Raw genomic sequence first — 27,773 nt, forward strand, 5'->3', positions numbered from 1 at the left:
CCATTTGACTCAAGGAGGAACGAAGGCTTTAAATTGGGCATGGAACTCTACTATACGCTTAAAAATAGCAGCTGCATCGGAGCTAATGTGCAAACAAGATACAAAACCTTGGTCTAGGGCAGCAAATATATAGTGTGCATTTTCAGAAACTGACATTTCAATAACTTATTTAAATTAAAAGTTTCTAGTCCCAAAATATTCCTCTCCGCTACGCTTTCCGGCGGCAACCAGCTGTCCTGGAAAACCAGTTCAAAGGAAGCCGTCACTCTGGGAGGAAAACTGGCACTGAGAAAACCGGAAAGCTGAAATGTGATGACATCTTTTGAGATCCCGGCAGTGTCAGATGCTGCTCCGTTCCTCAGTTCGGCCGATCCGGAAGACTTTAACAGCTGCTTCCGTGAAGACTACAATATTTCCAGATCCACGTGGCGCACCTCAGGATTCAATTTCTGAAATGAAAACAATTATGCTTTTAAACAAGCACGCGGGAAGAATGTCAACACTGCACAATGGAGCAAATCTTGGATTTGAGCTGAGGAAAGGACCCGAGTTCAGAGCTCTGCTCAGAGGCTCTCTTGGCAGCCTGCAGTGATTCACCTCCCCAGGCTGAGGAGAGGATAAAAAGGGAGAATCCCATGTACACGGCCCTAAACTCCCTAGAAGAAGCGTGTGATCAGTACTGAATATATGCAGAAGAAATCATTTGGATTTAACATTTAATTATTCCAGCTCAGGGTGGTTTCCACGGTCTTCTCGGACACTCACATTACCATGAAAAACTGCCTGCAAGATAACAACTGACCAGAGGCCACACATCACGTTCCACAACTGAGCAGGGACCAGGTCTCCCGCTTCCAAACTCAACACTCCAGTCACTGCTCCACTTTTGTCCTCGTGGACTTGCTGATTACGTTTCTGGGCAAGTAGAATCATAGAAGAGTTGGAAGGGACACCAAGGGTCATCTGGTCCAACCCCCTGCAATGCAGGAATCTAAACTAAAGCATCCATGACTGTGAACAGCAAATTCTTGATGTGGGCATCCTCAGCTACTTCTTCTGAAGGGCTCCCTTCCATCGCAGTGGGGCTTCTTCAGGAGGCTGTTCCCAAAACGAGGTGGCCAGAGAAGACAGTACAAGAGCCTTGAGGCCAGCCATGGGGAACCTCCAGCCTCTGGGCCTCTCTCCTTCTGGACCTTGGGGCTCTTCCCAGGCCACACACCATCCCTGTAGCCGCACCCCTCACTCTCTGCACCTTCCTTGACTGCTTGTGCCTGGCTGGAAAGTGTCCTTGAAATCTGATCATGCATCTCTCTTTGCCTGGCTTTTGGAGGTAGGGCAACTAGCTTGCTTTTGCATCTGGCCCACCACAGATGTGTGGCCCCCCAGAACGTTGTCCATAAGGGAATGTTGGCCCCTGGACCGAAACAGGTTTCCCTTCCCTGCTCTGGGTCTTTGTTTACAATGTTTAAACCACCCGTGAACCTGAAATGGGCATATTAGCCTAAGGGAGCCTCAATTACAGAAGGAGAGCATTTCCCGCGGAGGTCGGGTTTGGCAAAGAAGTACTCATTCTCCCTTTTCGCCAGCCAAACTCTTACCTTCAGCTCCTTCTCTAGCCGGTCGACTTCTGCCCCTAGAGTGTCAATTATATTTTCGCCATGTTTCAGCATGAAATTCTCTAATTCTTCAGGCGTCGTCACCTGCTGGATTTCCTGCCGTGAAGTTAAGCAAGCAAGCTTTAAAAAGTGGCAAGGGGGAAATAACAAATACACTTTCCTATCTTGTAAACGCAAAGACTTTCCCACGTAACGGGTAATGCCATGCCTCAAAAAACGGGAGCATGAACCTATTTTCACTAACTGCTTAAACTCAGTGTTGGCACAGAACTGGACTGTCAGCAGGCAGCGATAGCTATTAACTGGCTATATTCATGCTATGTGTATTCCAAGTTTGTGAGCAGGTGCAGAAAACCCACAGAGCTAAGGACCCTTGAGAATCTCAGGCTTTTCTTTCTTTTTTTTATGCAAGTTTATAATGCTTACAGGTGCAAGGTTAAGCTTCAAAGTCTACAGGCAATGCCTGGTGAAATCTCCAAAGCCAGAATTTTATTTGAACTTTTGGCAGGGAGATGATAAAACATGGGCAGCTTGCTGTCCTTCTCCATAAATGCAGAAACATGCTTACAACCACCAAAGAGATGAACACAAACTTGCTTAAACTGCACTACTCACTCAGGTTGCAGAATCCTTAGTGCAGAATATGAATTAGCTTAGCACAGCTTTCTGTTTAACTAGATGTCACAAGTAGACCCCATTATTATTCACAGTTTACAATACCCTTCATTTTTAAGAACACACTCCTTAGAAGTTAACAAGGCTTCCTTTAAAAAAAAATACACACACACACATAGGTTTTATGGTAATGAAAACAATACCATACTAAAAACTGAATTATCAGAGCAGAAATAAAGACAAAGGACATGATCCAGGCAAAAGTTAGCCTTTTACATTCCATTTGTTTTAACTTTCCTAGAGCTGAATGTCTGTGAACATTCTAAGGCATCACATCAGCTCAGCCAAAAAAAAAACCCTTCTCATTAATGTAGGATTAAACAATACCTCATTTATGTTGCTGTGAAGTAAAGCTACATTGTAAATAATTCCCTGTTGTATTTACAGTGGAACCTCGGTTGTCAAATGTCTCCGTTGACAAACGTTTCGGCTTTTGAACGCCGAAAACCCAGAAGTAACTGCTTCAGTTTTCGAACAATTGCCGTTTTGAGTTTCCCTATTTGTACTGAAGCTTCCGCTTTCAGTTTTTGAACGTTTCGGAAGTCGAACGGTCTTCTGGAACAGATTACGTTCAAAAACTGAGGTTCCACTGTACTTATCAAAAGTGTTCTACGCCACAGGGCAGATTTGTATACAGCCTATAAACTTTAGAGGAATTGTGTATAAATACAAAGTACATATACCACTGATCTGGGTTTTTTTAAAAAAAAAGTGCACTTAAGAAAAACTACTGAAACAACCACGCGTATTTATGCATACTTGTAGCAGCTGTTCAATGTCTTGTTTCTCCAGGTAAGACCGAGTAACAACCCGTCCATCAAAGTCGACTTCTGCTTTGAATCTCACTTTACTCATTCCCATATCTGTGGCTTTAACATCATGAATGGCTCTGAGATAAATATTTTGTAGGATGTGGTAGGACAAAGCAAAAACAATTAGGTGTTTCGAACTGCCCAAGCAAACGGCCACATGACCCAAAACTGACTTTCTTCCCATAAAAATAAATAAATCCAAAGTTAACTTGAAACAAGAACTCATTATTCCACCCATTACATGCTCTGTCTTTATTGTTTGGCTAGTTAGTTGATCATGGTTTTTGCCATCAAATAGGTTCTTCCCCACCCAACTCTCTTACCTTACAGCAGGATCGCTTTCCAGTAACTCTGTAAGTTTCTGTAGCTGGTCAGGTTGGATGGATCTTCCCAGCAGAGCTTCAGTGTTGGTGTAAATAAGGAAGGCTGATACAGCTCCCAGCAGTGTCCCCACACCAAGGGACCCCAGACTGTCGTAGTATGGGTTACCTGAAAGGATACACACAGACACAAATTCATTTCTCAAAAGGGATTGCTGTTGTGTGCCTTTTGCCATTTCTCTCGGTGGAGATGGTCACATAGGGATGAAGCTAGCCACGCTATGCTGCACTCACACTTTTCGTTACGTAACCTGATGTCATGGATTGGTTGGGTGCAGAGGAATGATGGGAAGAACCAGCTGGGGAAACACCAAGGGAAGAAGGCCCAGAGCCCGGGGATTGGTGGCGGGAGAACGATGAGTGGGGGCAGAGGGAGAAGACTGGGGAGGGAAGAGGTGTTGGAAGCTGAAGAGGCAACAGGGCTTAGTGACCTGGGAGAGTCTGTGGCGGAGAGGAGCCCAGAACCAGAGGCAGAAGCTGAAGCAGGAGAGGAGGCCAAGAGGCGGAGATGAGTGGGGCTAGTGAAGAGTCACAGGTGCCTGCAACAAGCTCCCCTCCCCGCTTATCTCCCAGGACCAGAAGAGGCATGAAACGGGCGGAGGAGAGGTTGGCTTCATAGAGGCACAGTCTCTGATTGCTTGGGGGAAAACCCTGGAGAGGAGGGAACTTGGACGGCTGTGTGGAGGCGGGGACTTTCACTCTCAACAACTGATCCATGGGGCAAGACCTACTGGGGATGAGCTTCTGTGCTCATTAGACCTGACACTCCACCAAGTCTGTGCAGACTGCATTCTTGCTTTAAAAAAAAAAAGTTAACTCCAACTTGCACAGTGTGATTTACTGCCGGCTTGCTCTCGACGCCACGTAATGGATGGGACAAGAGCGACGAATGTAAGTTACAGCATTACGCAATTCACACATATAAAAGTCATCACTAACCAGAGGGGGAGGAGGGAGTTAAGGAAGTTAGGAGCAGAAACGGCCAATTAAGGTCTGCATTTAATTAAAATGGTTGTAACCTGCTCTTCAGGAGAAAAAGTTGTATTAATCATGATAAATAATCATGTTTAAAAACACACACACAGCCAAGATAGCCCCTGCCCACAGACTTACAGTCTAAAAGTCATGTCAAAAAAGGAAAAATGCACGAGAATGGAAGATCAAAATTAGCATGCTGTTAGAAAATTGCACAAGATCAGTGGAGTTCGAGACTAGCCTTGACTCCAACATGCAATTTTTCTATGTGCAAGGGTTTTATAGAAGCAGGATTCAAACAAGTGATCTCTAACCTGCAGCAGTCCAGTCTAGGAAAGTTTTGTCTACTTATCCTCAGTTTGTTTTAAGCACTTGGCTATTACTGTTGTTCTTGTTTTTGCCAATTAGCTTCTTCTAACTTGCCCTGCGTGCAGGTTTGAAGAAAATTCTGTCAGGACCCAAACTCATAGAAAGGCTTACCTGTTAGAGAAGTCAGACCCATACAAGTAGCAGCTAACGTCACACCCAGAACTGCTGCGGTATCTTCTAACAACACAACATTTGTGCTGGGATCACGAGCCTGCATGACTGAAGATTGAACATGGGTGCAAGAGTGAGGTACTGACATAGCCACGCAAGAGTTAAACAAATGAAAACTTGCCAAAGCTTTTAATAAAGTGTTTGCTGCAAAGTAGAGTTAAATGTTGACAATGTTTTAAAATATGATTCTACGGACATCTCAGAGTTCAATAGCAACAAATTTCAGGAAGCACTAATGAACAATAGAGGAGACATTAAGCTGTACAAATTCAAAATAAGTAAAAACGAAACCAGCACAGCTTCTCGCTCTGTTTTACAAAATGAGTAAATTCATCTCGTGTTACATACCATATTGGTAGAAGGATACATCTCTGGCCCGAGCACTCCTTCGAATTTCATTTATAGCTACAAGAAGAGTAGCTGAAATAAAAGCAGTGAAAGAATTGTTTCAGTAAGAGAAAGAACACAAGGGAAACATTTCAACTCCTGATGAAAAGAAAATGGTATCGGGTACAGCATACAGTGCACTGCAACCACTACAACAGGCAAATAATAAGAATTAAGTGGTCCACTATCAGCTAATTTTCAAATGGGGAGAGGGGATCTGGGGAACCACTGCTCTAGACTAAGTGAGTTAAGATAACCAATTCAGATTGGCTTAACTGCCTGCAACTAAGGTTCTACTGTATATCCAATTCTAGGCTGGGACTTGAAGACCTACTTGAGATGAACCTAAGAATTTGGGGGAGACCACCCTTCTTTATTCCGCTGAATTAGATTTTCATACCAATATCAGAGACTTGCTTTTTTGCATCTAGCCTCTTTCAAAAGATGTTTGCTGTGCAATCCGAGAAGCCCGTGAACAAAAAAAATCCCTTCTCACAGCACCAGTTGTCTGTTTGTTTGCATCAAGTTCTTTAACTTAAGTGATTTGATCAGCACACTTAGATGCCAAATCGCAAGTCAAACTATAATAGCCTGAAATGTTACATGCTTAATTTTGTATGCTCACTTAGGAGCAAGTTCAAACCTTAAAAAAACACCTATTAATGCATTGGCAAAGTAATGGCAAAGTAATAATGCATTTTCCCACTGGAATACATACCTCCTTCAGACACCAATGATCCTGCTAAAATACAGTAAGCCTAGAAGTAACAGGGGAGAATGTAGTTATATAGTAGAATGCCTTCCTATATCGCGGGACAAGATTGAAGCATCAGAGCCAAAATATTAAAATTGTGGTAATCTCAAGAAGCACTCTAGTCACCTGACTAGTAGGCAAAGGGCCAGGACTGTGTTTTGCCAAACTGGTCAGGCGATTACAATGGTGATACTCTATAGCAGTAATGACTTCCTAGTTCTGAAGCACACATAACTCAGGCATACCATAATATACAACACTATTGACATATTGCATCCAAAATCAAAATTTTATTGCATAAAAAAGGGAGATCTAGCATTAAGACACAGTCTCTGTCTTTACAGCCTGAAAACATGTCTTGCTTCTTGCGATACTCACTTCAAGAACAAGCTGGATTACTTTTTCTGCAGGCCAAATGCTGCCAGCTGCCCACCCCCTGCCCCCCAAAAAAGGTTAAAGAAGCTATTAAACGCAGCAAGGCGAGCCCCACAAAAACTACCCACTGTCTGAGTCCAACGCTGCTGTTCTGCTAAACTTCACTAACGCACTGCAATTTTCAAAAGACGACGACAACTTACCCAAAGAAGAGATTCTATGGGCTGAGGATTCATCAGACCTATGATGCCGTGATACCATGAAAGCCCTGCGCCCATCATGAAAATGCCAACACCACTGATCAGGGACGCAATGTAGCGCATGTTTGTGAAGCCATATCTGGATGGAGATTTGGGAGCGGGAGGAGAGAGAGAGAGCATGCAATATTGGTGTACAAAATTTCTTTGTATGGAGTCAGACCGTTGGTCCACCTAAGTCTGGGCTGTCTCTATACTGACAAGCAGCCAGCTCTCTAGGGCATGGGTAGGCAAACTAAGGCCCAGTGGCCGAATCCGGCCCAATCGCCTTCTAAATCTGGCCTGCGGACGGCCCGGGAATCAGCGTGTTTTTTACATGAGTAGAATATGCCCTTTTATTTAAAATGCATCTTTGGGTTATTTGTAGGGCATAGGAATTTGTTCATTTCCCCCAAAAAAATATAGTTCGGCCCCCCACAAGGTCTGAGGGACAGTGGACCGGCCCCCTGCTGAAAAAGTCTGCTGACCCCTGCTCTAGGGTTAGACAGATGTCCTTCCACCTGGAGATGCTGTGGAATGAGGGCATGCTGTGTCACTGAGCTATGGCGATCCCCACCCTTGACAACCTACACAGGCAGCCGACTGGCTGCTCACCAAGCAAGGTCAACCCCCCTCGCTTCCTCCCCTGCTTCCCAGCTGATCAACCATCAACTCAGTGGCAGGGAGAAGACTGTTGTCCCCACACTTCTAAGCGACTTTGCTTACACTGGGATCCTTGGGTGTGTGCATGGGTTTTAAGTCTCCACTTCCAAGGGCCCTGGCATACAGAAGATCACTGTTCCTAAGCTATCATGAGCGATCTTGTCTGCATTGTGAGTGCTGGGGAGCGGATGGTTTAATTATGACACCGCCACCCCTCAAGCGAATCCATGTCAGGCGTCAGAGGATCCAACCCCCCATGGTAGGTTGCCAGGAATGGATAAGACAAGGAAAGTTCTTACCGATGCTTTTTATTCAATATTCACAGAGAGAGGCTTAGAAATGCAGCCTCTTGGGAGTACAGTGGTACCTCATGTTACGTACCGCCCCCCCTTACGAATGCTGTGGGTTACGTGCTCCACTAACGTGGAAGTACAGTGGTACCCCGGGTTACGTACTTAATTCGTTCCGGGTTACAGTATGTAACCCGAAAAGGACGTAACACGAACAATTCGTTCTGCGCATGCGCAGAAAAACCCGGGAGAAACTGCGAAAAACGCTCTGCGCATGCACAAATCGCGCGCACGTCAGGTTGCGCTTCCAGGTTAGCGGAGTTCTTAACCCAAAAAGTACGCAACCAGAAGCGTACATAACCCGAGGTACCACTGTAGATGCCCCCTGTTGCAACCTTTGCCCTGGGATGCGAGCGGAAGTCGCACTCCGGCAGCGCAGCAGCAACGGGAGGTGCCATTAGAGAAAGCGCACCTCATGTTACGAGCAGTTTCCTGTTACAAACGGACCTCCAGAACGGATTAAGTATGTAACACGAGGTACCACTGTAATGGTGTTGCTCCGAATGAAACCCCACCTCCTCTGTCACTCCCACTTCCTCATGAGTCATGAACGCTATGGGTTCTCGGAAGTGCCTTTTGCCTTTGAGCTCTTTGCTCTCCTACTTTCAAGGCCCACCGTGTTCTGGGAGAGGGAAGTCTGGAATGCTTTCTAAAGACACTGAGTCTGTCAGCTGTCGCTCCCCTGGTGCTTCTTCTTCCTCCTCCTCCTCCTCCTCTCCCATTATTTCCCAGCTTTCCCCCTCATCTGCTTCTGAGCTGTGACCTCCCTCAAACCCCCGTTGTAATTCTGAACTGTCTCCTTCTCTGGACACCAACGCACCCAAAACCACTATCTCTGTGATGCTATTCTCGGTAATCTTGGCTGCATCACAGTTGCTGCGGGGGGGGGAGGAGGCTAAACAGTGTGTCTGTGCAAGAAAGGGGGAGGGCGAGTTTGTGTGTACATGCGCAAGGGAGGAAGGTGTGTGCCTGTGTGTACATTTCTATGTGAAAGAGTGTATGTAAATAAATATGCAATGGACTCCAGTGATGGACTTGCCCACTGCTGGGTCTGGCCTGCCCTGCAGCATGGGACCCCCTGATCACCTGCTGTCATATATCGGCCTTGAAAGCAACATGGCTGTCCGTCCCTGTCTTACAAGAAAAAGTGAAAACCTGATGCCTCCCCATGTTTGGGAGCCTGCTGGGTAGCTAAAAATCATATTGGCTCTCATGTATTTTGAGGTGCTTTTAAAACAAACAACAACAAAAAACTATTCAACTGTAATGAGAAAGAAAAAGCTAACACAACCTAAATGGAAAACCTCAAAGACTGTAGTCCATCATTGAAACACAATACTTTAGAACTTGTCATTTGCAGCAAATCGATTTCCAGTATTGGCAGGTGCCAAAGAGAAGAGCACATGGACATAACTGACCTTACATGTGAAAAGCCCAAGCTACCAGCTGTTTTCATCAGACCTTGAACCTGAATGTACGCAGCAATAAGCCGCAATGTAAGTTGGAAACATTGAAAAGGTGTCCGATTTGGGCTTTGAAAGACATTTTAAACTAATTTAGAAGTTGAGGACTTTTAAAAATAAAAAGGAAAAAAAGATAACATACGGATGACTGGGATCTGGCGTCCTCACCGACTGACTGATTCCCAATGCTAGTAAAGCCTGGATATGAAAAAAAAGCAGAATTGGACAATTTCAAAATCATCAAGCGCTTTTGAAAGAGATTAAACAGAGAATGCCACTCTATACACTAAAATGGCAAAGATGATGGCGAGGATCGGGCACCAAGATGACAAGAAATTCAGTCAAGAGTGGAAAAAGTTTATAGAATATCTTAAAGACCACTGTATATACTTAAAAACATTAGCAGTTAAGGTAAAAAAGGAGATTATTATTAATAATGAAAAATTGGAAACCGGGGGTGGAGGGTGGGGGTGGGGAAGCCAAAGGGATCTGAGTAATCCCAGAAATGTAGAAATTGAAAAGGATGTGAATGTATAAGAATATTGTCTTAAAAAAATGAAAAATAAAATATTTTAAAAAGAGAGAGAGAGAGAATTGCCACTCTAGTAACTCAGATTTACTGCAGACAAAACAATTTTAATGTTTGGGGAAGAAATCAGGAAATTTTAGTTGAAACAGAACAGGTTATACCTGGCAAAAACCCACCAGGAAAGTGGTCACAGAAAGTATTTCAGATCTTCATTGTGAACCATTGTGGTTTCAAGGCATCAAGAACAACATTGGTGGCACGCTGCTTTGTCAACTACGTAAAGAAGACATCCATCTCATTCAGAAGAGCAGGCACGGGTGGCCTGCGCCACATGCTCGCCAGAGGCCCCACTCAGCCCACCAGATGCTTCAACAAACCTCATTTCTACCTGCGCTCAAGGCAGAACCGTTTCAGCAAAAGCAAAAAAACTCAGCATGCATGTGCAACGCCATAGAAATGTCTCTCCGCTACACCTGCTCTTTAAAACAGCAATCCATCACACCAGCAATTGGGACGTGAAGGGGCTTTCCCCCTTTCCCCAAGCGGATTTTGCCCCTTGCAGTTTAGCAGATAATTCCGGCACCAGTCACTGTTTGAAAGCTGGGCGGATCACTAGAATAGGTCTGCTGGTGCCAAATGAACTGACCTTACAATTTTACAGCCTAAGGAGGCTAGTCTTTTTTTAATAGAGAGCGCAACGTTTCAAACAAAAAAGATCTTAAGCCACGCTGGCAGGTGTGCAAATGTCTCAGTTCCAGTAAATAGCAGATTAGCTGCGGAAGAGAAGGGTGCCTGAAATCCTGAAGGAAGCCGCTCCTAGCTCCCCAAAAAAGGCTTCCACCCCTGCCAGGCTGCTGCCAACCCAAACATCCCACTACTTCAAGGGCCAAACCCATATAGAGAATTAAACAAAAAGGTTGCGAGGGCAAACTCGAATTCTTAATTGTTTGAAAGAATGGCATTGCAGACTTAAAGCTTTAGATGTTGGGGGTTGTTTCTCATTATTTAAAGCTGTAGTGATGTTCTTAACATAGTTGAAAAGGAAAAGCAGTGATTTGTCTTTTCCCTGCTGTCTTCAGTTCCCCTTTCCTATTCATTCTAGCCCTATTCTGAGGAGTCGTGTTCTTGGCCCCGCCCCCAGTAAATAGCTGTCAACCCTCCCTGCTGTTTCCCAATGCTATAATAAGGGAATTTCCCACAAAAAGGGGGAAGGTTGACAGCTATGCCCCAGTTACAAGTAGGTAACCGTGTTGGTCTGCCATAGTCAAAACAAAATAAAAAATAAAAAAATTCATTCCAGTAGCACCTTAGAGACCAACTAAGTTTGTTCTTGGTATGAGCTTTCGTGTGCATGCACACTTATCTGAAGAAGTGTGCATGCACACGAAAGCTCATACCAAGAACAAACTTAGTTGGTCTCTAAGGTGCTCCTGGAAGGAATTTTTTATTTTGTTTTAGCTATGCCCCAGTATCTCATCATTTTCTTTCAGCAACCACACGTTGAACACTGTTGTGCGAAAAGAATGAAATGGTTTTAGAATAAAATAATTGCACTGCCCTGTTTTACTGTTATTCATTGTAAACGCTCTGTTTTGCCATACACCTTAGAAGATATTTCTATTTTGAGAAGTGGCCCGGACACAAAAGTATATTAAATACTTGACAAAGCAAGTGTAGCTGCTGCATACAGACCATCGTTTGTATCAGGAAATACAAAGCACTGCGAAACAGAGACAATAATGCAATGGACAGGCTCCAGCAATCTGTTTGCCTGTATGCACTTCCTGGCAAGTCTCCCAGCCACTTTATAAATACACATTTCCTCTCCACACTTTGCTGCGCTTATAGTGGGAAGTGCAGCTGATGAACCAAAGGGTCAACATGTAAGTCCGACACAGAAATGGCCAATGAAATAGAGAATACTCACTTGATTGCAAGTGTCTGCTAAAGAATGGATGGCTTCGGAGAACATGCTTGCAGAACCCGTGTAAACCCAAGCGAGAAGTTTGAAGAAGAAATTTAAGCCATTTCTGGGGATAGAGGGGGGGGAATCCTTATTGATAAAGTGTTGACAGTTACGTTTTCTAAGCACCATACTAAGATTAAAATGCCACAATCGCTGCCTTTATGATAAAGAAGGGACTGAATAAACAGTCCAAATTACCAAGTTATCGGGGTTAGTTCTGGGGGGGAGCAGGGCTGATAATAGGAACATTACATCAGAACTGGAGGTAGGAGACTGGGAGTATGTTGCAAGCTCCATCTCCCTTCCACGTTTTTGCTTTCATCATGGTGTAGCACTATGTCTGCATCAGCATTAACCACAAATGGTATTTACAAGATTTCCCCACCATCAAGCTTAGAATAGCTAGTTATGGGCCTGAGGGGGGGGGGAGAGAGAGAGGGAGGGAGGAACTTGTTGGCAGACACCAATGCTAAACCCTGGAAAGGTCCGACGTGTGTGGGAGAGGGAAGGATGAAGTGCACGTCCACAGCACACATCCCTGATGTCCAAGCGGAAAGTTACAGCTGGAATGGATCAAGGTAACTTTGCAGTCATGAAGTAAAAATTGACCGGAGACCACAAATTTAAAAATGTACATCTAAGCTGGGCATACTACTAGCAAATATGCTAACTCAGCTCTCCTTGTAAAAGTGAAATCCTGCTTTCCGGGATATGATTGCACAACCCACAACTGAAACAAAACAACAACAACCCATTAACCTTAATCTTCATGCCGAAACCTAGAAACGTGTACGCCTAAAAATAAAATAAAAACTTACATGCAAATAGCAAACATGACAACTTTTCCTGGTCCACTCAGAAACATAGTTGATGTGCTGGAGCGTGGCTAAATTAAACACAAGTACACCATTTAAAATTCATTGATTGCATTATGGAAAAGCATATATGCAGAATGCTAAGTTCTACCACTGTATAATTACTAGTCCTACAAGATATAAACCAGGTTAAATAAATTTTAAGCAAGTTTATGTGTGAGTTGCAATTAATTATGGCTATTCAATTAAGTCTAAATGTATCTCCAACTGAATTTATTTTATATCCCACCCACGCGTTATTTACAGATTCACTTTATTTTTAGATGAATCACAGAATCATAGACCTGCAAGGGACCCAAGGGTCATCTAGTCCAACCCCCTGCAATACAGAAATCTCTTGCCCAACGTGGGGCTCGAACCCACAACCCTGAGATTAAGCGTCTCATGCTCATGAAGGAACGCAGCATTTCAGAAGTGACATTCCTTCCTGCAAAGAGAGAGAAAGGAGGAATGCTTTTTCTAAGGAGGTGCTTGTCACCCCGGTACTTGTGTTTTGTAAAATAAACCTGGTGCCTAATCACAGCTCAAGGGCACATTGCAGTGAGGCAAAAGCATTCGAGAAGGGGGTGGGGCAAGATGGTGAGGGGCGTGGCCTGGCAAGATGGCCAGACAGAGGCCTTTAAGGGTCACTTTCAATCTGTTTGAGGTTCCCTACCCTCATCCTAAACCAACTTATTCCTGCTCACCAGGCTATTGCGTGTTTTTTTTCTGTACTCCTGCAAAATCACAAGATGCACAAAATTGCAGCTTATGTCTTATAAAGGAATGGCAAAGATGGAAAACATTATTCACCCACCTTAGTTTCTCCTAGGAAATCTTTGTATTCCTTCAGCAACCTCTGGTTTCTAAACAAATCTGAAAAGATACATAATTATGAAGCGGGCAGTGTGAGCGGAGACAGAAGCAGAATATAGAGCCCCTTTTTCCTGGCACAATACACAAAACTATGCAGCGTGCAAATATTAGCCCAAGGAATCCGGGTCAGGGCAAGCCACACTCCCCTGCCCACTTCTTCCCCTGCAACCTGTATGGCCCGGATAATTTCTGCAGAGTTTTGCACTATGTTCTACAAATCTTGGCTTGTTGTTATGTGCAAAATAGGCACCATGGCTTCAAATAAACCCTGGTAAATTTCAAGCCGAGCCAGCTTCGAAATACAGGTTTGAAGCTAGCTTGTTAAGCCAACCAGTTTGTTGCTGGTATGGAATGGCAAGTCCATCCCAATAGTCTGCCTCCCAGCAACAAAGTAGCTCATGAATCTGAGGCTCATGCTGGCTCCTTCCTGGTTTTGACCATTCACACAATGGACCATCTTTCTGGAGCCTTGAATGCCAGCAACAGAGGGGAATATGCACGGCAAAACATTCCACAGATACAGGTGAAACTTGAATAATTAGAATATCGTGGGAAAGTCCATTTATGTAAGCAATTTTTTCATTAGCTACCGGAGTTTAATATATGAGATAGACTCATGACATGCAAAACGAGATATGTCAAGCCTTTGTTTGTTATAATTGTGATGATTATGGCTTACAGCTGATGAAAACCCCAAAGTTGAAATTGTTAATTTGGGGTTCTCATCAGCTGTACGCCACAATCATCACAATTATAACAAATAAAGGCTTGACATATCTCGCTTTGCGTGTCATGAGTCTAACTCATATATTAGTTTCACCTTTTAAGTTGAATTACTGAAAGAAATGAACCTTTCCACGATATTCTAATTTTTCGAGTTTCACCTGTAGTTCACAGCCAAACTGAAACCTGAGCTGAAAATAGAAATGTTCAAGACTTTGTCTGCCCCCAAGTTATTCGTGTTGAAGACAACACACAACTAACTTCAAACCCAGGGGTGACATTACAGAAGGTGCATTGATCAAATATACTGTGTAGGAGTCGGAACTGTTAAGCGTTTGTTTGTTTTTTGTAGCATTCCACACTTACTCTCTCTGTATTCTATTTCTGCTTCTTTACGCCTTTTTCTTTCGCGTGCAAGAGCTTCTGGGCTCCCCCAAACTTCTAAAGACCTGTACCAGGAGGAAGGAACAGAGAAAGTGATATGAAGTGGAGAAAAAAACTTCATTTAACTTGCATGATGATGATGAAGATGATGATGATATAATATGTTGTTGTTGTTCTTATATTTATACCCCACCCATCTGGCTGGGTTTTCCCCAGTCACTCTGGGCGGATTCCAGCACATATAAAAATATGCTTTATGAAATAACACTTTGTTTTCTATGGCTTTTGACCCCAACCTGTAGTTTGGAACTGCAACTATCATCAGCTCCAGCCAGTAAACCAGACCAAAACATCTGGACTGCCCCAAGTCGGGGAAGCCAGCTTTTGACTATGAGGAAAAAAGGGAACATATGCATTTTCTGCATCTTGAAATTTTAAACGCAGGTCGGTGTGGAAGTATGACACCACCCCAAGCTGAAATGAAGAGAGAGGCGTTGCTGATTCTGAAAGTACTTGGTGACCTTAATTTTCTCACAGTAATATGGCATGAGGTCTTACTCATCTGTGCCCGGATACCCCCAGCAACACAGGGAATGGCAAAGGCACTACCACGAACTATAATATATATAATATATATATGGGAAAGTGTTAGAAGTTAAATACAGTCGTACCGTGGAAGTCGAATGGAATCCGTTCTGGAAGCCCATTCGACTTCCAAAACGTTTAGAAACCAAAGCGCGGCTTCCGATTGGCTGCAGGAAGCTCCTGCAGCCAATCAGAAGCCGTGGAAGCCCCGTCGGATGTTCGGGTTCCAAAAGAACGTTCGCAAACCGGAACACTCACTTCCGGGTTTGCAGCATTCGGGAGCCAAAACGTCCAAGTACCAAGGCGTTTGGGATCCAAGGTACAACTGTATATATTTTGCATAACCAAACCCAGGAAATGTTGTCAGACTCGCTCTTACTTTGCCTCCACATCCGTCCTCAAAAACACAGTGAAAGCCTCTGTGTCGTCATGGGGGCTTCGCCGCCTGATTTTCCTGAGCTGATCTAGGTCACTGTTGGGAAAACAGAAACAGTTTTGTGGAGAGGAAGGCAGTATTACCACCAGGCATTAATCTGCTTACTGAAAAGTAAAGCGATCGTCACAATATGCGATTTCTGGCTCACTAACAGCAGGCAGCAATTTTACAACCTTCCCAGGTTCAGCATGCAGCTTGCTCTCATATTAAAAGTCAGGAAGAGATACAGACCAATTCTTTTCATTCCCCGTACCAACTTGCCAGCTGCCTACAATCTGGCGAAGAGGCTCTTCTCCATTTTGGCAGAGGCTCGGCTGATAGGGAAGAGAGAGGGGGCGTTCTCTGTAGCCACACGGCCAGCATGGCCAGTGGTCAGGGATGATGTGTCTTATATTCCAGTGAAATCTGGAGGGCTACGGATTCCACAGCCCTGCTACCGAGTAGTGCTATTCACATGTTGCTCACATTTAGGGCACAGCCCTATCCAAGAGAGGCAATGTGGTGTAGTAGTTAGCGTTGGACTAAGAACAGAGAGATCAGGGTTTGAATCCGCACTAAATCATGAAGCTCCCTGGGTTATCTGAGGACAGCCTTACCTATCTCACAGGGTTGTTGTGGAGGTGGTGGAAGAGCCATGTTGAGCTCAGGGGAGGGGAGCCGGGACATAAATGTAATTTTTGAAAATATGGTGGTGGAGCAGCGCCACACTTTTCCTCCCTGCCACTAAGTCCTTGTTTTCTGCAACAAGTGAAATTCAAATGTGAGCACCTACTTGTGTGTAGGGGCTCAATGCAATGAGTCGCTGTGCCACCAGGTATCCCAGAAACCATGCACACCACAGAAATACAGACATGGAGCGCTAAACCATGGTTTGCTCAAACAGTGGTGAATTCTTCATTATAGTTAGCACAAGCCATTGTCTGGCGTGATAGCTGAACCGAGCCTCTCTCCTAGAACGTCTACATAATATGGAACTGTGCTCACAGTATCCATTAACCGTGAAGTCCTTAGATGGTGCCAACTTTATTATGGAGCTGACCACTCTCAACCCCTGGTGAAAAGTATATGGTAACCAAAAGAACAGAGCTGTCCACCAATCCCAAAATGTTACCCATAACCTCTGGTATCATGATCCTCCTCACATTCCACTGGCTACTTCATATCTCACTGGTTAGCTTTAACACACTGCAGCAGAATTTCAGTCTAATTTTTAAAGAAATAAATGATCATACCTGGACTTAAGGCAGAACTCATTTATTGCTCTGACACCAGTGATGAAGTTATTCTTCATGTATTTTGGTCCATATTCTCTCTTTTTAAGTACAGCTTTCACTTTAAGAAAGAGGAAAAGGGTGAGACTCAGTTACGAGCTCTACCGCCGGAGAAGCCAGTATGCATGAAAATGTACAGGTGTTCACCTGTTCATCTCACCGCAATTGAAATCTGGTAACAGACACCGAACATGACAAAATCATTGCAGAAACAAAGCAAATGGTAAGCTCAAGAAATTAATGGCAAGCTGAATACATACACATAGTAACTGGAGATGTGGGAATTATAGATAATTACCCATTAAAGCAGCAGCTTATAGTGTAAACATTAAATCATTTATGAAACAGACTTATTTGAGAATATTTCACTCTATGAATGCACTACATGATCTGATCATGCAGAGTAAAACAATGGGAGGTATTCCATGCTAGTAGATCCATTGAGGTTAATGGACATGATTAACTTAGGTTTACTGATTCTGTCTACAAAGGAAGTATTTTGGAACAAGGAGGTCCCCACAGCAATGTCTCTTCCTCACTACCCAATGGTCTTGCAGCTCTGGCTTCTTCCGCCTCCATCGCCTGCTCAGCCAATCACACTGTTCTCCGAGTAATACTGTACTTAGTTGACTACAACCCAATAACTCTAGATGCTGGCATGAGAGCAGTTGGTCCAAAGAGTTGTCTGTCTTCAGCAACTGCTCCATGGAGGCTGCAGCAACCTCTATACACAAAACCCACCCACCCACCCCCTGTGCAAAGCTATGTCATAATAATTACCTTTCACTTGAATCGGGGTTTGCGGCAAAGGTGGCGTTTGACTGCTAGCTGTTAAAAAACAACAACAATTAATTCTTAGTCGGAGTTAATCCTACTTACTGCTTTCCAAGACAAAGACAGAAAGCCATGGGGGGGGGGGGGAGTACATATTTGAAATTGCCATTGTTGCTTAAAGGGGGGGGGGAATCAGCAATAATACATGTGTTAGCCCACTGCTTAAATTTGGCTTTTTGCGACATTTGAAATAATTTAAAGCAGACAGCCAACTTCTGGTTTTCAAAAAGTGCTATAAATCCAAGCACATTTAAGCTAAAGATTAAACATTTCATTTAGAAGCATTTACATCCTGCCTTCCCTACAAGACGTTCAAAGCAGGGCGCATGGTTTCCCCCACCTCCATTTAATCTCACAACAGCCCTGTGAGGTGGGTGAGGCTGAGAGAGAGAGCCATGGGTATTCCCCACTAGGAACAGCATCTGCCTTGCCTGCAGATGGTCCCGTGCACATCTCTGCCTTAATTAAGTATATCAACGGAATTAAGTTCTTATGACTTCAATAACAACAGCCAATATACTGCAGCTTTATTCTCTGGCGTTTGGATGCTCGCCAGACATCCGCTACCGGTAAGAGAAGCTAATTTCACTGAAACTGAAGACGTTAGGATTAGCCTTCCGAACCTGACGACGCTACAAAGGGAGCTGTGTTTTTATTAAGAGAAGGCTTGGCAAGTGGCTTGAATTATTCAAAAGTTAAGTGCAGTATTATTAAAGCACTCTTGGTCCATGCAACTTCTTTTTAAAGAATCAAACAATTAGTTCCTCCTGCCTTCATTTACAAAAAGGGGGGGGGGCAAGGATAAAGTAAATAGCTTCCTTAAGAGAAGGAAACTCTGGATAATGGCTTTCCATTTGTGTACAAAGAAGGCCTAGTGAATACACAGCAGCAACTTATATATATACACTCACATATACACACATAAACTCTTAAAAACAGACTCCAGCAAAAGCTGCTTCAAAGTTCTGCCTGTCTGCCCTCTTCCTCCTTATCTTCGGAGCCTTGGACTGGCAGGCTTTATTTATACTAATATACCTTGGCAAGGTCACTGTTTCTCTGAGGTTTGCCAAAAGTATCTGCCTGTAGCAATGATTCCTCCTTTCCCCTCCCGTCGCCCGTTGTAAAATGGACACACAGTGACATTATTTCATAGAAAGGTTAAGTCATAAACTTTGATCAGGGGAAAATAATCACATCTCAAATGTCAAGGTTTACCACTGAAGATTCAGGCAGCGTTATGTGCCCTTTAAAAAATGTATATATACTGGGTAACAGTGGCCAGGAGGCCTGACGAAAACATGGTGCTTGGAATTAAGCAGAAACTGACCTATTCCCTGTTATGTGGGTCTAAATGGTACTGTTTAAAGCCTTGAGCAAATTATTCTGTAGAATATGGATATACCATTGCGGGGGTTGGGGGGACGAGCCATAGTTCAGTGGTATTATTATTATTACTAGTTAGACATTAAGCCCGTTAAATTAACGGGTGCTAGAACAGGGCTCCCCCCACCCCGCTCCTCACCCCCGCCACCTCCCCCACCCCACTCCCACCCCCGGCTTCCCACCACGGCCGCTCTCGGAAAGGAAACTCTGGCCTCCGCTTCCTCCTCCTCCGACTCGGACACTGGCGGAGCCTCCCCACCACCGCGGAAGAAAGCGCGGGCCTCCCCGGTGGCGGCGGCGGAGGGAGCAGGAGAGCCCGGGTCTTCCGCGGGCAGAGCAGGCCTCACCTCGTCCCCCTCGCTCTCCGCCAGGCTCGCCCCCCCCTGCTGCCAACTCCCTCAGAGCCAGCGGCGGCAGCAGCAGCAGCGCCATGCAGGCCAACGGGGCAGGAGGGGGTCAGCAGCAACAGCAGCAACAACAACAGCCGCCGCCACCGTCATCGTCGCAGGGTCCGGAGCTGTGCTGCCTCAGCGCCCAAAACGGCGAGGCCTCTTCGGGCTTGAGCGCCGGGGAGCAGCTCGCTCACGCCAACGGCCGCCCGCGTGTCTCTGCGCTCCAAGTCCCAACGGCTGTCCGTGGGGCACATGCGCAGTAGCGCAATCCCACGGACACAGGGACTGGACGCAGAGACACTTGCACTTTATTATAGTGGGTTATTATTAAATTTATGAATCACACTTGCTACAAAGCCTCTCAAAGGACTTCACAATACAATAAAGACATGTATATAAAGTAAATGCATATATAAAAACAATTTCAACCACAAACCCACTGACATGCCGTGGGCCACCTGAATGAAGCTTGTGGCCGACGGATCAGAGTTTGGGGAGCTCTGCTCTAAAACACACTCAGCTCTTCCTTGAAGTTACACACTGAAGGGGAAAGTTGGGAATCATGGGGAAGTTGGGATTCATGACCAAGACTCCTGGTCTTCTCCTCTCCTTGAGGAATTCTGAAAAGCTTTAGAGCCGGGATGGAGGAACTGGTGCCAGAGAGAGGCCGCTGGACTCCAACTCCCATCATCCCTCTGTCGGCGTGGGAACTGGGGTTGATGAGAACTGGGAGTCCAACAGCTGGAGCTGGGCAATATACTGGCAAATGTATGGGGTTCAGATCGCGATGCCAGTTTCGGACAATACATCACGCCAGCTCGAATTGCCTGCAGACGGCAAAGGCGCAGGCAAGCAGACGGAGCCTGAGAAGGTTGTGGGTGAGGACCTTCTTGGGCTCCGTCTGCTTGCCTGCCTGCACCTTTGAGGAAGTCCCCTGCCCCCCAGCTCACGCAAGCCAGAGAGGTATGGGGGCTCATTCAGCTGAGGGGCAGGAGGCATCCCACCCCCCAGCCAAGCCAAAGCCCCAATTCCTCTGCGGCTCACGTGAGCCAGAGAGGCGTTGGGGCTTGGACTGAACGATGTATCTGGGCTGCTGCTTCTTCCTCTAAGGGGGCGAGGAAAAAACAGCCAAGATACATTCTAGACATCATGCTAAATCAGCATATTGCCGTATTTATCTGACTTTTAGAAGACACCTGAAGGCAGCCGTGTTTAGGGAAGTTTTTAATGTTTGATGTTTTATCGTGTTTTTACTATTCTGCTAGGAGCCGCCCAGAGTGGGTGAGGAAACCCAGCCAGATGGGCGGGCTATAATAATCATCATCATCATCTGCTGATATATCACGATGTTGAAAACCAGATATTGCCCAGCTCTACCAACAACATCGGGGGCCATAGCTTGTCAATTCCTGCTTCAGACCTGTCTTTTATTTATGCTTGTTTGTTTCTCTTCTGTTTCTAAGTCACTTTGAGTCATTTTTATGAGAAGCAACTAATAAATACCACTAGAAATAGAACTGCATGTTTCCGTGGATCGCATCTCAACTAGTCTTTTATTTGTGTTTGTGTCCATCGAGTGTACATAAAGAAGGGTCTCAGATGACAATCGTAGGGTGCAGGTCAGTTCAAGATGAAGAATCTGGGCACGCTGCTGAGGATTCTCAGACATGTTCTAAAGCAGCCTTCTCCAACCTGGTATCCTCTAGGGTCTTTGGGATCATAGCTGTCCTGGCTAGGACGGAGGAGAATGGTAGGCCAACAATTGTTGCTGGACATTGGAAACAGAGTACAGCTAAAATGTTGCAGTCCAACAACTTCTGGGGACTCAAGCTTGAAGAACACTGCTCCAGGGGGTGCGCCCACTTTGTGTGGGAATTGGGCAAGAGCTCCTTATGGAAGCCACTTCCTTAATCTGCCGTTTTACCTTCAAAAACAGCTGCCTTGCAAGAACTAATATAAATCAGGGCCACACAAAACTGAAACCAACAGGCTTTAATTCCAAGCAAGCACATCTAGAATCTGAACATTTAGAATAATGGGGGATTCTGGAACGCCCATTTCAAGCCAATCGACAACATAACAATACTTTAGCAGCAGTTTTTGAAGCTTTTGTTCTCGCTTGGCAATCATCTTCACATCAAGCTGTGGTTCAGCAACAGACCGTTGCTTAAATGCCTCGTGGAATCATTTGAATTAATCGCACACATACAGCAGATGTGCGAGGTTATTACAAACTGTCTCTACAGTCATTTAGGTTATTTTGATCTCTGGTTTGTTTGTTTTTAAGACACTCGGAAATATAACCAGAAATATTGCCACTGCATGCACAAATTAATTAGAGGTGCACACAGAAGGGGGGGGGGAATGCTTTGGAACACTTTGGTAATTCAGACAGGATGTCAACTCACCCCAAACCTCTTTGGGAACATCCACTCTCCAAGATTTACTTCAGTAAGGCCCAGTAAGCAGGCTGCCTTGAAGCGAGATTCATCCCTTGCAAATTTACCCCCTGCCCACACCCACAATTAAAATCCACAAACAATTAAAATAGCCCTAGTGCCCTATCCCACAGGAGAATTAAAGGTTGCAACCAAAGCATGCTCAGGGCTGAAAGCTAGCAGCTCTGCTAATTTCTGCAAGAAGAAATGTTAAGCCAAGGTGGTGCCTACCTGTTGCCGTTTTCTGCGCACTGCCTTCAGCGGCTGAGGAGCTTGCATCTTGTGCCCCGGTGCGGTCCTTCTGACCATCGGAGGTATAAACTCTTACTTGGCTCGAATGAACCGGCAGACGACTCCCTGGCAGCACAGGCAAGAGACTGCCAAATTTAAGGGGCACGTGCCACCCTGAAGGAAATGGGAAAGAAAACAGCTTGGGTACTTTGAGATGGCAGCAGCAGCACCAAGGAAAAAGCACCAAGGAAAAAGCACAGAGAACAGCCAGATAATTGTTTGCAAACTGTTCAGGACACATTACTCAAATATTCCGCTGAAAAACTAAAATATTCATCAAGTAGATCCCTTAGACAGGTATTCGACTAAGTTTTAGAACATCCACTGAAATTACTGGACATGACTCAGTCAGGTTCACTATTTTCAATAGGTCTACTCTGAGTAAGGCTCAGCTGAACACCAACCACAGAACATAAAATTCCATACAACAAAGATTACATTATTATACTCTCACTAAGAGGCTGCTTTGAGATTAGTTGCTGCCACAGTAAGCCGTGCTGGAAGGAATTATAGGTTTGTAAATAGCCAATTGACAAGTAATATGTGGCTATAGACAAGCAGGATCAGATGTTTTTAATTAGCTGAAAGAAGGCTGGTCCTTTTATCTTCCAGGCTGCTGATGAGCCCCCAATGCCTAGCATTGGTATGAGTTGCCTAGGCAGGCTTTGTTGTTGTTGTTGTTGTTCAGTCGTGTCCGACTCTTCATGACCCCATGGACCAGAGCACTCCAGCCATGCCTATCCTCCACTGCCTCTCGCAGTTTGGCCAAACTCATGTTAGTAGCTTCAAGAACACTGTCCAACCATCTCATCCTCTGTCGTCCCCTTCTCCTTGTGCCCTCCATCTTTCCCAAAATCAGGGTCTTTTCTAGGGAGTCTTCTCTTCTCATGAGGTGGCCAAAGTACTGGAGCCTCAACTTCAGGATCTGTCCTTCTAGTGAGCACTCAGGGCTGATTTCTTTAAGAATGGATAGGTTTGATCTTCTTGCAGTCCGTGGGACTCTCAAGAGTCTCCTCCAGCACCACAATTCAAAAGCATCAATTCTTCGGCGATCAGCCTTCTTTATGATCCAGCTCTCACTTCCGTACATTACTACTGGGAAAACCATAGCTTTAACTACCGGTATACGGACCTTTGTCGGCAAGGTGATGTCTTTGCTTTTTAAGATGCTTGTCATTGCTTTTCTCCCAAGAAGCAGGCGTCTTCTAATTTCGTGACTGCTGTCACCATCTGCAGTGATCATGGAACCCAAGAAAGTGAAATCTCGCACTGCCTCCATTTCTTCCCCTCCTATTTGCCAGGAGGTGATGGGACCAGTGGCCATGATCTTAGTTTTTTTGGTGTTGAGCTACAGTACAAATTGATGTGCACGAATAATGTCTTTGGACTTCCTTGCAAGGCTGGGGCATTGTCATGAACTTAAGGGGAATATAGCAACATGAGGTTAATTGGGATGCTGGATTTGACTCAAAGCAGCTGGACTGCCTACGCAAAATTTCAAGACTTCGTGGCAAAACAGAGCAGCCAGGTGGCCCTTCTATATATCGTTCTTGACAGAAACTTAGAACTTGAAATAAGAACACCGCCAGTAGCCTAGCAAAGGACTGCTAAAAGCCAAGCCTTTGGTTGATCCAAATGACATCCTATGCCTTTATAAAAATGTGGCTCTGGGGTGGGGGGGGGTATTGGGTTGTTTTGATTTTGATTACGGTATATATACTGTGGTTTATATGTTGATCTTTTCTGTGAACTACCCTGAGACCTCCAGGTATAGGGTGGTATATAAATTCTAACAATAACAACAACAACAAGGCAGCTCATAAAGGACCAGAAAGCAATTATACACCTGACACAATGTAAGCCATAGAAATGTGGCCTGAAAATAGGGTAAAGGGAAACATTAGCTACTAGTTGAAGTATTAGGCTCTTCAGGAATGCAAGCTAACTGAGATGCAGCAGAGAAAGCAGGATTATACCAAGTCAGAGCAGTGGTCCAACTAGCTCAATATCATCTAGACTGACTGGAAATGGCTCTCCAAGGTTTCAGGCAGGGGTCTCTCTCAGCCCGACCTGGAGATGCTGGGGATAATAATGATGATGATAATTTTATTATTTATTACCCCACCCACCCGGGACCTTCCACATGCAAAGCAGATTCTATAACTGGGCTATGGCCTTCCCCAAATATAACATTAATTTTTTTAACTCAGCTACATTTAGAGGGCACTGGGCCACAGGGTCTCAGAAATAGCAATGCAAGGCCATTTACCCAGATGCACAGGGCAAAATGCAAGACATCTGAGGCACCTACATCCACATGCAAAAGCCCCTAATAGGGTGGGCTGGCCAACGTGTCAGGAGGAACAGGTAGGGGGTTGCTCCCCAGCACCATCTGCCTGAGGCGAATACCTCACTCAGCCCAACAATGGGGACAGCCCTGTCTATGTAGAGCTGCCACCTGCCCAGACTTCTAAATTGGGATTATAAACTGCTGTCAAAACTCATCCTCAGGGATAAGTAGCTACCACCTCTAAACACACACATACATTAACCTATTTATTTGTATTAGAATTTGTATTCTTCTCCCCTTCTGGCGCTTACACACCTATCACGGTAAAAACCAAAATAAAAAATAAATAAAAAATTCCTTCCAGTAGCACCTTAGAGACCAACTAAGTTTGTTCTTGGTATGAGCTTTCGTGTATTTTTTTATTTTTTGTTTTGTTTTGACTACGGCAGACCAACACGGCTACCTACCTGTAACCTATCATGGTAGCTAGCAATAATTTAAAGCAACCACAATGCACAGTTTGTTTTGTTTCTAAAGAAAAACCAGTGCTGAGATTAAAACAAAAGTACTGGATAAAAATGTATGCATCCAATAAAACAAACACTATACAGAAGGGCCGATCTGTCAGACTGTAGGGTGCAGGCAGGCTGGCATGCAAGACGGCAGTCCCTAAAGTTTCCCAAGCCACTCAGAGCTTTAAAACATCACCACCAGTGCTTTTAATTGTGCCCCAAAACAAACAGGTAGAATAAACAGATTGCTTGTGTACTACATATGAAACTTAATGTACCACTGGGCAAGTTGTTGTTGTTGTTGTTGTTGTTCAGTCGTTCAGTCGTGTCCGACTCTTCATGACCCCATGGACCAGAGCACGCCAGGCACCCCTATCCTCCACTGCCTCCCGCAGTTTGGCCAAACTCATGCCAGTCGCTTCGAGAACACTGTCCAACCATCTCATCCTCTGTCGTCCCCTTCTCCTAACTATAGTAACTGGGCAAGTTACTATAGTTATTTATTCTTCTTGTATTTACGTGAAAACCAATAAAAAATATTTGGGCCAAAGAAAAAGATACCAGGGTTCTAGCTTGCTAACAAGCCATGCTACCCTCAAGGCATATACAGGTGAAACTCGAAAAATTAGAATATCGTGGAAAGGTTCATTTCTTTCAGTAATTTAACTTAAAAGGTGAAACTAATATATGAGATAGACTCATGACATGCAAAGCGAGCTATGTCAAGCCTTCATTTGTTATAATTGTGATGATTATAACAAACAGCTGATGAGAACCCCAAATTAACAATTTCAACTTTGGGGTTTTCATCAGCTGCACGCCATAGTCATCACAATTATAACAAGCAAAGGCTTGACATGACTCGCTTTGCATGTCATGAGTCTATCTCATATATTAGACTCCAGTAGCTAATGAAAACAATTGCTTACATAAATGGACTTTTCCACAATATTCTAATTTTTCAAGTTTCACCTGTATGTAGCTGCAGTTACTCAATGGGGTTAAATAGGTCCATACTGAGAGGAACTTCCACATCAATTATAGGTTGCACTAGTGAATTTTGGGGCTTGACAGACCTGCTGAATCTGAACTCAAATTGAACCCGCTGGAAAAATCTAAAGTGACATGCCATGATGGGTGCAGAGCAATCTCAAGCTGCTGAGGATAGGGTAACAACAGTGGATCAGACTAGCGAAACAGATGTAAGAGACTTATTGCAGCCTAATAGTATAACAGCCTTACACACAAAAGTCAGCCCCCCACATTCCTTCACATTCTTGCATTCTCAAGAAAGAGGATCCAGGATGCAGCTGCACAGATGAAGAAGCAGGACTAGGCAGGCAGGAGAAGAATCCACCCACTATGGCTGGAGTGACCAGTCAGGGGGTGCAGGTTCAACTCCCTACAATCATAGAAGGGACCCCTGAGGGTCATCTACTCCAACCCCCTGCAATGCAAGGGGTTCACCACTTCACTTTCCCATGTGAAAGTAAAAGGCTGCTATTCACCAGTGGAAAGTGCTGCACATGGGGGAAATCACCGTGTCACAGTCCTCTGTTCCTCCAGCCCAAACACTGGGCGGCCTGGTCCTTTGCTGACAGCGACCCCAGAAGTCCTCCCTCTGCTCCCCGCCCCCCAACCCACACCACCTCGTGCACCTTGTTAGCAAGGTATGTCCCTCTCACATAAAAATTATTTTAAACCACTTCGTATAACTTAACCTCAGTAATCATCACAACGACCCTGCATGGTAGGCCTGCACTGCTCACAGCCTTAACAGATTCAGGACAGTGCTGATAACAACATGCCACCACCACAGCCTGTTAAATGCTGAGGGCAGCAAACAAGCCGCAGGAAATGAGCAGCTGATGTAGGCTCTCTCTCTGTACATACACCAGCTTTTGGTGGATGAACAAGACTGTTGTGCCTTGTTAAAAAGGTTTCTAGTCCTCATGACTACAAGAGGATGCGGGGTCCACCAGGCTCGGGGAGCGGAGCAGGGGTGACCCAATGACAACCGGAATAGCTCATTCGGTAGAATCTTAGTATCAGGGTTGTGGGTTCCAGCCCCACGTTGGGCAAAAATTCCTGCGCTGAAGGAGGTTGTGCTAGATGACCCCGTTCCAATTCTATGTGGCACCTCAAACAGACTTTTTAAAAAAGGCTATCGCGGCCCTAGAGGAGCAGCCTCTTAATCTCAGGGTCGTGGGTTCGAGTCCCACGTTGGGCAGAAGATCCCTGCGTTTCACAGGGGGCCGGACTGGATGACCCTCGGGATCCCTCGCAACCCTTCGAGCCTACTCACCGCGGCAGCCTGCCCGGGCGAGCGGTCCCCCCGCCTGGCCTCGGCCCCTCCGCCGCAGCAGGTGGAGCTGGTAGAAGCAGCCCCAGCCCCTCCGCTGGGCGGCCAGGGCCGGCAGCATCCTCCGCGGGGTCCTCCTCCTCCTGCCGCAGCGAGAGGCGCGAGGCGAAAGAGAAAGGTCGGCCGCGCCGAGCTCCTCATTCACGCGCCCGGCCCCCGCCGGACACCGGCTCCGGAGCCGACTCCATCCTCCATCGGCCGAGGCTCTGAGCGGCAGGATCCGGATGCGGAACAGGCGAGGGCGGGACCGCTCTGTAGCCTCGTCGCGCGCCTCTATGGTTCGTCCTCCGCCGACGGGCACCAGGACGCATGCGCTCCGGGATAAAGCGGAGAAGCGGAAGGGGGGGGCAATCAAAAGATCCACCGCGCACGCGCAACCTCCACGTGGGGAAAAACGGGCAGGAGGAGAGAGAGAGTCCCC

At 45.4% G+C, this 27,773-nt stretch overlaps 1 protein-coding gene across 1 annotated transcript; it reads right to left on the reverse strand.

The window, feature by feature from the left end:
* Nucleotides 1–112: 112 nt before the first annotated feature.
* On the reverse strand, nucleotides 113–27,551 carry SLC30A9 (solute carrier family 30 member 9). The gene is made up of 18 exons (XM_033160140.1): nucleotides 27,296–27,551; nucleotides 22,129–22,302; nucleotides 17,631–17,678; nucleotides 16,812–16,911; nucleotides 15,523–15,615; nucleotides 14,541–14,623; nucleotides 13,393–13,451; nucleotides 12,540–12,607; nucleotides 11,683–11,785; nucleotides 9,369–9,424; nucleotides 6,718–6,853; nucleotides 6,104–6,143; nucleotides 5,347–5,418; nucleotides 4,939–5,046; nucleotides 3,427–3,592; nucleotides 3,051–3,180; nucleotides 1,599–1,712; nucleotides 113–449 (listed from the first exon to the last, which is right to left on the reverse strand). The coding sequence occupies exons 1-18, from the start codon at nucleotides 27,411–27,413 to the stop codon at nucleotides 405–407; spliced, it is 1,713 nt and encodes a 570-aa protein (XP_033016031.1). The 5' UTR covers nucleotides 27,414–27,551; the 3' UTR covers nucleotides 113–404.
* Nucleotides 27,552–27,773: the final 222 nt, after the last annotated feature.

This window comes from Lacerta agilis, chromosome 9 (genome assembly GCF_009819535.1).
Source record: "Lacerta agilis isolate rLacAgi1 chromosome 9, rLacAgi1.pri, whole genome shotgun sequence".
Taxonomy (NCBI): domain Eukaryota; kingdom Metazoa; phylum Chordata; class Lepidosauria; order Squamata; family Lacertidae; genus Lacerta; species Lacerta agilis.

What these genes read in the sequence shown, in the direction of transcription:
- SLC30A9 (XM_033160140.1), bottom strand. Translation starts at nt 27,413, where the DNA reads ATGCTGCCGGCCCTGGCCGCCCAGCGGAGGGGCTGGGGCTGCTTCTAC. An exon ending in TGCGCAGAAAACGGCAACAG is followed by an intron (nt 17,679 to 22,128) that starts GTAGGCACCACC and finishes GTTTTTTAACAG; the next exon opens with CTAGCAGTCAAACGCCACCT. An exon ending in TAGCAGACACTTGCAATCAA is followed by an intron (nt 9,425 to 11,682) that starts GTGAGTATTCTC and finishes TTTCATATCCAG; the next exon opens with GCTTTACTAGCATTGGGAAT.